The sequence below is a fragment of the Triticum urartu genome, chromosome 7, assembly GCF_003073215.2.
Source record: "Triticum urartu cultivar G1812 chromosome 7, Tu2.1, whole genome shotgun sequence".
NCBI classification, from domain to species: domain Eukaryota; kingdom Viridiplantae; phylum Streptophyta; class Magnoliopsida; order Poales; family Poaceae; genus Triticum; species Triticum urartu.
In genome coordinates, this window is record NC_053028.1 from 86,312,662 (window position 1) to 86,324,867 (window position 12,206).

General features: G+C 43.2%; 1 protein-coding gene across 1 annotated transcript; it reads right to left on the reverse strand.

The window, feature by feature from the left end:
- Nucleotides 1-9,402: 9,402 nt before the first annotated feature.
- Nucleotides 9,403-11,738, reverse strand: LOC125521234. The gene is made up of 3 exons (XM_048686297.1): nt 10,745-11,738; nt 10,431-10,660; nt 9,403-10,330 (listed from the first exon to the last, which is right to left on the reverse strand). Exons 1-3 carry the CDS (start codon nt 11,577-11,579, stop codon nt 9,731-9,733), a joined length of 1,665 nt encoding a protein of 554 aa, XP_048542254.1. The 5' UTR covers nt 11,580-11,738; the 3' UTR covers nt 9,403-9,730.
- Nucleotides 11,739-12,206: the final 468 nt, after the last annotated feature.

A 12,206-nucleotide genomic window follows, 5' to 3' on the forward strand; every position in this document is an offset into this window, starting at 1 on the left:
GATTTCGGTTAGACAAATGGCTTGCGGATAGGCCTCTTTGGCAGGATTTCCCGCAACTGTATAACATGGCCACGGACACCAACATTGTGGTGGGGGAAGCCCTGCGTTCCTCCCCACCGGTGATCCATTTCTTACTACCCCTCTCGACGCAAGAAGCGGCTAGTTGGGACTTGCTGCAGGCCTAGATTGCTAACTGGCAACTCAGCTTGGGGGATGACAGGGTGGCCTGGGACTTGATTGCGTCGCATAAGTTCATGGTCAAGTCCTTGTACAACAAACTCACCGAAGGAAGCTCTTTAGACATAGCTAGGGGACTATGGAAGGCCGGGCTTCCACTCAAGAGTAAAATTTTCCTATGGCAAATGTTCAGAAATCGCCTCCCAACGGCCGATAATGTGGCCAAGCACAACGGCCCTTCTGATGGGTCTTGCATTGTGTGTCAGCTCAACGAGGACGCAAACCATGCATTCTTTCACTGTGTGTTAGCTAAATTTGCATGGTGTGCAGTTAGGGATGTGTTCCATCAGAACTGGAGCGCTAGGTCGGGATCAGATTTATTGGCTGTGCTGCAATCACAGCAAGGGGCCAATGCTAGGGTGCTATGGCGTTGCGTGGGAGTGTTGTTGTTGTCCCTTTGGTCGATCAGGAATAAAATGACGATTGAAAAAAAGTTCCCTGCTCACCCGACTGATGTAATTTTCAAGTGTCATCTTTTTCTTCAGATGTGGACTCCACTTGGGAAACAACATGATGCTGAACTAATGAAGGCTATGATGGAGAAGATCAGCAGCAGTATCCCGCGACTTCGGCACTCGGCTTGAGCTGTTTCTTGTCTCTTTTGGCTCCGGTTGTGTTTTGGGGCGACCTGGTGTGTTGTTGTAGTAGTATGGTGGTCGCCAAGCAGGAGCTTTGATATTTGAACTTGGTAATGTAATGAGCGTGTGGCCTGGTATGGCCAGATTTTATTTGGTTTGTAAGTGATTGTTTCGTTTATACGTTGTTCGGTTGGAATTGATGCCGCTTTAACTTTGCACATTGTTGGGTTGGTCGCTCTTCTTTTCTCTTGTAAGTATAGGTTTTCCTTTGTGGCAAAGGCTCGGTTGGTCTGTGTGGATAATTGAGACAATTAATCTTTATCTTTATATTTACCTGAGATTAAAAGGACGAAGCTTTCATAGTTCTTCATACGTTTATTAATTTTTTTAGTCTTTCCATATGTTTATTAATTATTATAGTATATAAGCGATTCATTTCGTTTATACATTGTTGGGTTGGAATTGATGCCGCTTTAACTTCGCACATTGTTGGGTTGGTTGCTCTTATTTTTTTTGTAAGTATAGGTTTTCTTTTGTGGCAAAGGCTCGATTGGTCTGTTTGAATAAGTGAGACAATTAATCTTTACCTACTATTAAAGGACGAAGCTTTTATAGTTCTTCATGCATTTATTATTTTTTTAGCCTTTCCGTACTTTTATTATGGTATATAAGCGATTCATTTCGTTTATACATTGTTGGGTTGGAATTGATGCTGCTTTAACTTTGCACATTGTTGGGTTGGTTGCTCTTCTTTTTTCTTGTAAGTATAGGTTTTGTTTTGTGGCAAAGGCTCGGTTGGTCTGTGTGAATAATTGAGACAATTAATCTTTATATTTATATTTACCTAATATTAAAAGGACGAAGCTTTCATAGTTCTTCGTACATTTATTTATTTTTTAGTCTTTCCGTACGTTTATTATAGTACAGAAGTGATTCGTTTCGTTTATACATTGTTGGGTTGGAATTGATGCCACTTTAACTTTGCATATTATTGGGTTGGTTGCTCTTATTTTTTCTTGTAAGTATAGGTTTTCTTTTGTGGCAAAGGCTTGGTTGGTCTGTTTGAATAAGTGAGACAATTAATCTTTATCTTTATCTTTACCTAATATTAAAAGGATGAAGATTTCATAGTTCTTCATACGTTTATTAATTTTTTAGCCTTTCCGTGCGTTTATTATAGTATATAAGTAATTCATTTCGTTTATACATTGTTGGGCTGGAATTGATGCCGCTTTAACTTTGCACATTGTTGGGTTGGTTGCTCTTATTTTTTCTTGTAAGTATAGGTTTTTTTGTGGCAAAGGCTCGGTTGGTCTGTGTGAATAAGTGAGACAATTAATCTTTATCTTTATATTTACCTAATATTAAAAGGACGAAGCTTTCATAGTTCTTCATACGTTTATTATTTTTTTAGCATTTCCATGCATTTATTATAGTATAAGTGATTCGTTTCATTTATACATTGTTGGGTTGGAATTGATGTTGCTTTAACTTTGCACATTGTTGGGTTGGTTGCTCTTATTTTTTCTTGTAAGTATAAGTTTTCTTTTGTGGCAATGGCTCGGTTGGTCTGTGTGAATAAGTGAGACAATTAATGAAGTTAAAAGTAAGTGAGACAAATAGTAAATGGTTTCAAATAAAAGAGATTGAACTCCAAGATCCACACCGTGGGATGTGGAGAGGAACTTTAAGCTCATGCATGTAGTAATTTCAAAGAGCAATTCAAGAAGTGCCCCAAATTTGGAGAGATCGGATCCTAGGGGCTGTTTGGGTCACGCCCTGGCCAGCCCTGCCGAAATTGGCACGCCAAAGATTTGGGGAAACAATTTTACCGCCAAGATCTCACCAACGCGTGGGCTAGAAACTGAACGTGGTGACTAAAATATTGTGTGGTTTGAATCCGCGCAGATCCGAACGAGAGCCCGTGGTAGTAGTCAACAGTCAAAAAAGTGGTTGGGCGAGTCGTGACTGCAATTCAAACGGCCCCTAGTATTTGTTGGGGAGTGACTATAGCTGGGTCAATTTAGAAATATTATTTTCGAGCCAATATAGTAGTCCTTTTGGTACATATTCTGAAATAAGTTTTTGGCACTCACAAGTCTCGTGTTTAACCCCCAAAAAAGTCGTGTTTAGATCAGATGACCTTTTGGTGATAACTTGGGAATAGTTACCCTACCATTCTAGCAAGATCTTTACTTCTTCCAAGAAAACCTCAAATACAAGCTATTGTACTGCTATGCCGGCCATCAAATGCATATTTAATGATGTTCCACATCATTTTAGCCAGAGAGCATTTCATAAAAATATATCAAAAGATTCATCAGAACCACAAAAAGGACAAGCCCTGTTGTCAATCCAACCCCTTCTTATCAAGTCATCTTTAGTTAAAATACTTTTCTTGAGAACCAACCACATGAAGATTTTAACCCTATGTGGAATTTCTTTTCCACGTAAATTTGTGTGGACAGTTCACATAATGACTGATACGTCTCCAACGTATCTATAATTTTTGATTGTTTCATGTTGTTATATTATCAATCTTGAATGTTTTATAATCATTTTATAGTCATTTTATATCATTTTTTGGCACTAATCTATTGACATAGTGCCAAGTGCCAGTTGTTGTTTTCTGCATGTTTTTTACATCGCTGGAAATCGATACCAAACGGAGTCCAAATGGAACGAAACTTTACGGAGATTTTTTTATGGGCCAAAAGACACCTAATTGGCCCTGGCTGCGCCTGGGGATGCTCCGAGGAGAGCACAACCCACCAGGGCACGCCAGGAGGCCCAGGCGCGCCCTGGTGTGTTGTGCCCACCTCGGGTGCCCCCCGGAACCGTCTCTTTGCTCTATGAATACCCCAATATTCATAAACCCCTAGGGGAGTCGACGAAATATTGATCCAGCCGCCGCAGAGTCCAGAACCACTAGATCCAATCTAGACACCATGTCGGATGGGGTTCACCACCTCCATTGGTGCCTCTCCAACGATGCGTGAGTAGTTATTTGTAGACCTTCGGGTCCGTAGTTAGTAGCTAGATGGCTTCCTCTCTCTCTCGCTGAATTCTCAATGCAATGGTCTTTTGGAGATCCATATGATGTAACTCTTTTGCGGTGTGTTTGTTGGGGTCTGATGAACTTTGAGTTTATGATGAGTTATATATTTTTATATCCATGAAAGTATTTGAGTTTCTTTGATAATTTTTATGCATGATCTCTTATAGCCTCGTATTTCTTCTCTGATATTTGGGTTTTGTTTGGCTGACTTGATCTATTTATCTTGCAATGGGAAGAGGTGCTTTGTAGTAGGTTCGATCTTACGTTGCTTGATCCCAGTGACAAAATGGGAACCGACACGTATGTATCGTTGCTACTAAGGATAAAATGATGGGGTTCTACATAGATAGATCTTGTCTACATCATGTCATCGTTCTTATTGCATTACTCTGTTTCTTCATGAACTTAATACACTAGATGCATGCTGGATAGCGGTCGATGTGTGGAGTAATAGTAGTAGATGCATGCAGGAGTCGGTCTACTAATCTTGGATGTGATGCCTATATAATGATCATTGCTTGGATACCGGCATGATTATTTGAAGTTATATCAATTGCCCAACAGTAATTTGTTCACCCACCATTTGCTATTTTTCTCGAGAGAAGCCACTAGTGAAACCTACGGCCCCCACGTCTCTTTCTCATATATTTGCCTTTGCGATCTACTTTTCCTTTGCATTTATTTTCACATTTATTAAACCAAAAATACAAAAATACTTTGCTGCACTTTATTTTATTTGCGATCTATTTATTCAATCTATTACAACTTTCTCCCGTCCACGCACCAATTTCTGGCGCCGTTACCCGAAAGGGATTGACAACCCCTTTAACACGCCGGGTTGCGAGTGGTTGTTATTTGTGTGCAGGGGCTATTTACGTTGTTTTGCTTGGTTCTCCTACTGGTTCGATAACCTTGGTTTCATCACTGAGGGAAATACCTACCGTCGCTGTGTTGCATCATCCCATCCTCTTTGGGGAAATATCGACGTAGTCCTAGCAGACATCAATGACATATCTGTCAACAATGAGAACAAAATCAGCACAAACATCTCTAATATGGATTCACAACTCTAGTGATTCCCCAAGAAGGATACTTCTAAAGTGTACTTGATCAAGCCCTTTACCTAAAACATGAGAAACATACATATTTATTATCAAAACAAATGTTGTAAAGCTTGGGGAAGTCGTGTTGCAGTGGCTTATCTCCCAGCCACCAATCTTCTCAGAATCTATCATTTCTACCATTTCCTATAGTGAATCTGGAGCAAGTCAAACATAAGGTGAGATAAGGAATCCCCTTGTCTCGGGCCCTTACGAGTGAGGAAATATGGCCCGATATGGTCATTAACTTTGATGCCTACATTGCCCGCTCTAATTTTCCTCATAACACAATCAATCCATTTGTCAAGGAAACCCATCATTTTCAACATGTGGAAAAGAAAGGCCCATTTGATCTTATCATAGGCTTTTCAAACTTGACTTTAAAAATAATAGCACTTTGTTTTTAAAGATGAATACCATTTAAAACCTCATGTAAAATCATAAACCCTCCAAATAAACCTCTGGCAAACGTAGTTTGAGTAGGGGAGATAACATCACCTGCCACAGCATTTAGCCTATTCATAAGTACTTTGGTGAAAAAAAACTAACATTCAACAGACATTCAGGTTCAAATTTCTGTATTTGGTTAGCATCCTCGATCAAAGAGAGCTTTTAGATCAAACTTAATTAGATTCCAGAAATGTTGATAAACTCAACAGCGAATTCATTAGGCCTGGGTGATTTGTTGTGAGCCATTTTTAAAAGCACATCCTTTATGTCCTCTACTTAGAAAGTTGTAGTCAACTCTTCTACAACTCCTCAGGAATAGTCTTAGGATTCTCAACATCCAATGGAACACTGGAGACCTCAGGTTGACCAAATAGGTTTTTATAAAAATTAGTAATGCAATCAATCATTTTTTTCTCCCTCAATTCTCCTTTCATCCTAATTTAGTTATTTGATCTTCTTTTCCTTCGTCTACCATTAGCTTTGGCATGTGAATATTTCGTGTTCTCTTCTCCATCAATAATTTCCATAATTTTTGCTTTTTGTTTCCATTTCAAGTCTTCCAGTTTCCTAATTCTGTCTAGTTGAGCTCTCAAATCTATATGCTCTTGTCTCATATTAGCAGTTAAACCATAAACATCACAATGTTTATAAATATGATCTGATTTAACAAGAATATCCTTTTAAAATATTTTGTACCATCCATTCATATTTCTATTCTAGCCTTTCAGCTTAGCTCTAAGTTTTCTACATCTACATTTCCACTTCTTAGTGTTTTAGCCTCTGAAAGTATTATTCAGCAAAATATCAGTGACTATCTTTTGAACTCCATTCCTTGGAAACCACCAAATTTCACATCTAAAGATGAGGTAAATCTTAGGCACATCAACAGAGTCTATAAATAAAGGAGTGTCATCAGATTTCTCTCGACTTATGGCAGTAAATTCAATTAAAGGATAGTTTTTTTTAATCGGGGGAACACCGTATTCTGTCCAATTTTTCAAAAATAGGGTTTCAAACTATTCCCCAAATAAATAGGGGATCAAATGTAGTCCTTTGGATAAGTAAGAGTGTCAAACCCAACGAGGAGCAGAAGGAAATGAGAAGTGGTTTTCAGCAAGGTAGTCTCCGCAAGTACTGAAAGTAGCGGTAACCGATAGTTTTGTAGCATGGTAATTCACAACAAGTAACAGGTAGCAAGAGCAACCGAGGTGCGGAAAGGTGGCCCAATCCTTCTTATATCAAAGGACAAGCCGAAGAGTTCCCTTACAGTAAGCAAAACGTTCTCAAGGACACATGGGAATTCTCATCTAGTCACGTTCATCATGTTTAGTTGATTCACATTCGCTACTTTGATAATTTGATATGTGGGTGGACCAGTGCTAGGGTGCTGTTCTTACTTGAAAAAACTACCCTCTTATGATTACCCCCTCTCGCAAGCATCCACAATTACGAAAGAAGAATTAAGATAAATCTAACCATAACATGAAACATATGGATCCAAATCAGCCACTCGCAGAATAATGCATAAACTAGGGTTTAAGCTTCTGTCACTCTCGCAACCCATCATCTACTTATTACTTCCCAATGCATTCCCTTAGGCTCATGTATGGTGAAGTGTCATGTAGTCGATGTTCCAATGACACCACTAAAGGAAGAACAACATACATATTGTCAAGATATCGAACGAATACCAACTTCATATGATTACTTATAACAAGACTTCTGCCATGTCCTCAAGAACAAAAGTAACTACTCACAAATCATATTCATATGCAAGATCAGAGGTGTATTGAATATGCTTAAGGATCTAAACATATAATCTTCCACCAAATAAACCAAAGCATCAACTACGCGATGTAATCAACACTACTAGCAACCCACATGTACCAGTCCGAGGTCTTGGGACAAAGATTGAATACAAGAGATGAACTAGGGTTTGAGATGAGATGCTGATGGTGAAGATGTTGATCAAGTTTGGTCCTCCCACAATGAGAGGATCGTTGGTGATGTCGATGTATTCGATTTCCCCCTCCCAGAGGGAAGTATCCCAGGCGGAATCACTCCGCCGGAGAGCAAAAGTGCTCCTGCCGAAGTCCCGCCTCGAGATGGCAGGATTTTATCCCGAAAGTCTTCCTCTTCATTTTTTTAGAGCAAATGACTTCTTATAGCAGAAGGAGGGGTCAGAGGCCAGATATGGGCCCCACAAGGGCAGCAGGTGGCCCCCTGGCATTTCTTCATTCTAGTATTTTTTTTATATATTCAATAAAATATCTCCATGAAGTTTTAGGTCATTTGGAGGTCCGTAGAATAGCAATCTCTACTGTAGCTCTTTTAGGTCCATAATTCCAGCTGCCGGTAATTTCCCTCTCCATGTAGATCTTGCAAATTAAGAGGGAAAAGGCATTAGAATTGCACCATAAAGTGAAATAAAGACCAAAACATTATAAATAACAGTAGGAAAACATGATACAAAATGGACGTATCATCTTCCATGAAGATCAAGCTCGCTAAGTCCAACTTGTTCAAGAATTGCATTGAACAAAAAAATCCAATGCCCAGATGTACCTGGTTTACTTTTACCGGATCATTTCCTAATTATAATAAAATCACCTGCAATTAGTGGATGAATGATGCAATCGTGCAAAACTTTCAGACAATAATTTGGCTTTCCTATCAGGCTGGGCTTCTCCATAAGCAAGAACTAAATCCCAAATAAATTTATCTTCAACATCCTATACGATCCTTTTGATATAACAATCCACGTCCTCTTGGGAAATAACATCTAGAGTAGTGTAGTTAATACACAATAATAGGCCACCAGATTTCCCCCAAGCAGGAGTGTGATGCCAATGGAAATCTCTGCGTGCACATAATTTCTGCAAATTAGTCCTTGAATATTCTTGTCTCATTATTTCAAGCGCACTTGGCTGAGCGAGATCTTCCCCTTTGGCATGAGAACCGCCTACCTACGCTAACGTAACTAATGCAGATGGCGGAAGTGAGTAGTTTTCCTATGCCAACATGAACACAAACAAAATTATCAAATTTCGTATAGAAAGAAAAGGAACCACTTCTATTCTCTTTTCTTAAGTATAAGAGGGATAAGTACTTATTCCTGGCCGGCGGTATCATTGCTGCCCCCCGCCTAATGCGGATCATTGTGCAATGCATATGTGAAATCTCAATCCAAAACTTATTTGTTTCGTTGGAAAAACCAACGGAGCCAAGGAAATCTACTTTCTTATCCATAATCATTTCCCTCGAAAATCTCTTTTAATATCTCCTCGAAATCCTCTCATATTCCCAAAAAAATACCTCCCATGGTCACACTAATAATACTCTTTTACTTTTTTATGGATAACAATTCTCGAAAATCAAGCCTCCCTCGAAAATTTGAAAGTAGATAAGGAAGTAGATTTTCGAGGGAGGCTTGATTATCCATAATCAAGCCTACTTAGTTCAACAGAGATTATCAAGCCTACTTTGTTCAACAGATTTTCTAAGAATCAAATTTGAGCTAATCATGTTTCTAATTTTCCCCAAGTTCATGCCAATTTGTCTTGCTTAATTAAATCAAGCCTAGCTTGTTCAACATTGGCTTGCTTAATTAAATCAAGCCTACTTTGTTCAACAGATTTTCTAAGAATCAAATTTGAGCTATTCATGTCTCAAAAGGCTGGCCCAGTCTCTTCCGTAGATGCTCATAAGGATAGGGGTGTGTGTTTGTGTGTTTATTGGGGTAAGTGTGCGTGTGTGTATGTGAGGTACTCAAACTCTTAGGACCCCGATAACGCCCAAATGCTTGGGAATTTTGATCATTGACAAATCAAACGTTTTCAATGACAATTTTTAATGGCGAGAGGATGTAAATTTAGTTGGCAAGCATGATAAATTCATGCTTAATTTATTGTTTTTTCAGAAAATTGCCAAGCGTGTCAACTAAACCTGCCATCCTCTTTTCACTAAAATTGCCATGAAATGTTCGATTAGTCATGGTCAAATTCCGAACATTCGGGATTTACCATTTCCGATCTTATAACATCGCAAATAATGAACATTACATGCACCAACAAACGAGCCTCCCTAGTCAATTGTGACCTGAAGCTTGGAACAAGAAAATCACCTATCAACGGGTGCAGAGTGTTGTAGTATCTCAGAGAACTTCAGCTACAAAAGTAAGCGATCTCCAGATAGGGGAACAGAGCGCATAGAGTGGATCAGGCTAGAGTTTTGTTCGTGATCTTCATTTCAGCCATCTAGAGAAGGAATGTTTCAAATTCCAAAAAGACCATCAGCGGGCAACGTACTCAGGCAGCACGGCCAGCCGGAGCTTGATGACCTCGCCAGCGCTTGTACCCCTCCAGCGCGTCCTCCGCGCGCTGGCGCACCTGCTCCTCGGAGGCCAGGAACTGCTGCACCGCTGCCGCCTTGGCGCTCTCCAGCTCCGCCTCCACCGCGGCAAGCTTGGCCTTAGTCTTCACCAGCTCCGTCTCCGCGGCGCGCTTCGCCGCGGTGAGCTCGGCCTTGGCCTGCACCAGCTCTGCCTCCGCGGCGAGCTCGTCCTTCGTCTTCACCACCTCCTCCCAGGCCGCAGCGCGCTCGGCCTTCGTCTTCACCGCCTCCGCCGCTTGCTTTGCCGCGGCGAGCTCAGCCTCCACAAGAGACGCGGAGAGCTCGGCCTTCGTCTTCACCACCTCCGCCTCCACCGCCGCGAGCTCCGCTTTGGTCTTCTCCAGCTCCGCTCCCGCCGCAGCGAGCTCGGACTGTGCCTTCTCAAGCTCCACGTCCGCCGCCCACTTCGCCGCCGCGAGCTCGGCCTTTGCCTCCTCCAGCTGCTCCCGCAGAGCCGCGGCGTCGCGCTCCCTGGCCACCAGCTTCTCCCCAAGTTCGAGCACGCAGTTCGCAGCCTGAAAGCAAACAATATGCTCGGTTGGACGGACCCCCGACAAGACAAGCACCTAGAGATGGAACAATTTCCCATGGCATTTGCTGGCATAGTGGCAATACCCGCCGAATCGCTGCGCCGTCGGAAGGCTCGCTCGCCGCGAACGCGCGCTCCAACGACGGCGCGACGGTTTCCTGCAGCAGCTCCCGTCCGCCATCCCAGTCTGTGGTGTGTCCGTCGTGCCTGCCGCTGGCTTCCTCCCAAGTCCTCTTCTTTGCCGACGCCGACGCTTGCGCGGCCACCTTGTCCGCCGGCATAGTCTTCATCATGTCGTGGACGGAGGGATCCATGCCTAGATAGCACGCAGCAACAACTTTAGGGCTCCATGAAACAGGGGAATCAGAGGTATTTCAATGTTCAGAACTTCTTCAGGTACCTTTGTAACACGAAGAAGGCCGCGGCGGCGGGGATGCGGCAGCAAGGTTACTCCGCCGCCGCCGTGGGCACGTAGCAGGGAGCAGGTTCCTGAGATCGACAGCGGCGCAGATACGGCAGCGCCCAGCAGGGAGCAGGTTCCTGAGATCAGCAGCGGCGCCACCATGAGCGCTCAGCTTCACCACCGATTTGTTTTCCTCAACGGTGAGCGCCGGGTCGAGGGAGGAGCCGTTGGACGGCTCGCCCCACTCCACGGCGCAAGGCCACGGCTCCGGCGACGAGAGGAAGAAGAACTCGTGTCTCCAGCCCGGGGTGGTTTTGCAACCCCCGTTCGGCAAGCTTGTGATGTCCCGCCTGGATCGGAAAAAGTACCACCCTTTCTCGTGCTTTTGATCCATGATGGACAGGTGGAAGAAGCGCCGGAACACCGCGACCGAGGGAGGGACGCCGGCGGACTCGCAGAGCACGAGGAAGCTCGCCATGAAGCGCCACCCGTTGGGCGTGAGCTGCGCCGGCGCGATGCCGAAGTGGGCGAGGACGTCGCGGAAGAAGCCGTGCAGCGGGACGCGCATCCCGGCCTCCAGCGCGCGCGCGTACACGCAGATGGCCCCCGGCGGCGGCGTCGAGTTCGCGCGCAGGTCGCCGGCGGGGCGCGCGGTGAACTCCTTGGGCACGCCGTACTTGTCGCAGAGCGCGTCGACCTCCTCCTGGGTGCGCAGGAGCGAGGCGAAGCCCTCGGCGCCCGTGGCCCTCGTTTCCTTGGCATCATTGCCGGCGATGAGTTCGGCTGCGGTGACGACGCGGTGTTCCGGGTAGACGGAGGAGGAGGAAGGCATGGTGCGCGTCGGTGCGCCTGGCAGCCGGCGGCGTCGCCTCCTGCAATGACCCCTTTTGGACTCTTTCTTGGGTCAATGCTCTCTTTTGGACTTTTGGACTTGGGCCCTCTTTAGGCTTCGTTCGTTGGTCCAGCTATTTCCTTTCCACATTACTGTAAACATTATTCATGTTCAATAAAGCCTACCTGCTTTGTGATAAGAAAAAGCTATTTTGTTTTTCTTCCACTAAACAGAAGCTGTTTTGTTTTTCATATTCTCTCTTTATTTGCTTCTCAAATATAAATTCTAAGGCGGAGAATAAAAAAGGAGAATCCACAACTAGCTGGCGCAATCAATTGTTTAGTGAACTTTAAGATGTCACAAAATTTGTATGCTTACAATATAGTAGCCCCTTCATCTCAAAATAAGTGTCTAGCTTTGTACTAATTTTAGCGCAAAATTGTACTCCCTCCGTCCGGAAATACTTGTCATCAAAATGGATAGAAGGGGATCTATCTAGACGTATTTTAGATCTACATACATCTCTTTTTATCCATTTTGATGACAAGTATTTTCGTACGGAGGGATTACTAAAGTTGAGACGCTTATTTTGGCACAGAGGGAATACTATATTAGGAGAATTTATAA

Excerpts from the sequence above, each read along its gene's own strand:
- LOC125521234 (XM_048686297.1), bottom strand. The coding sequence starts at position 11,579 with ATGCCTTCCTCCTCCTCCGTCTACCCGGAACACCGCGTCGTCACCGCA. Across the intron at positions 10,661-10,744 it reads GCCTTCTTCGTGTTACAAAG|GCATGGATCCCTCCGTCCAC; the intron begins GTACCTGAAGAA and ends CGTGCTATCTAG. Across the intron at positions 10,331-10,430 it reads ACGGCGCAGCGATTCGGCGG|GCTGCGAACTGCGTGCTCGA; the intron begins GTATTGCCACTA and ends GTTTGCTTTCAG.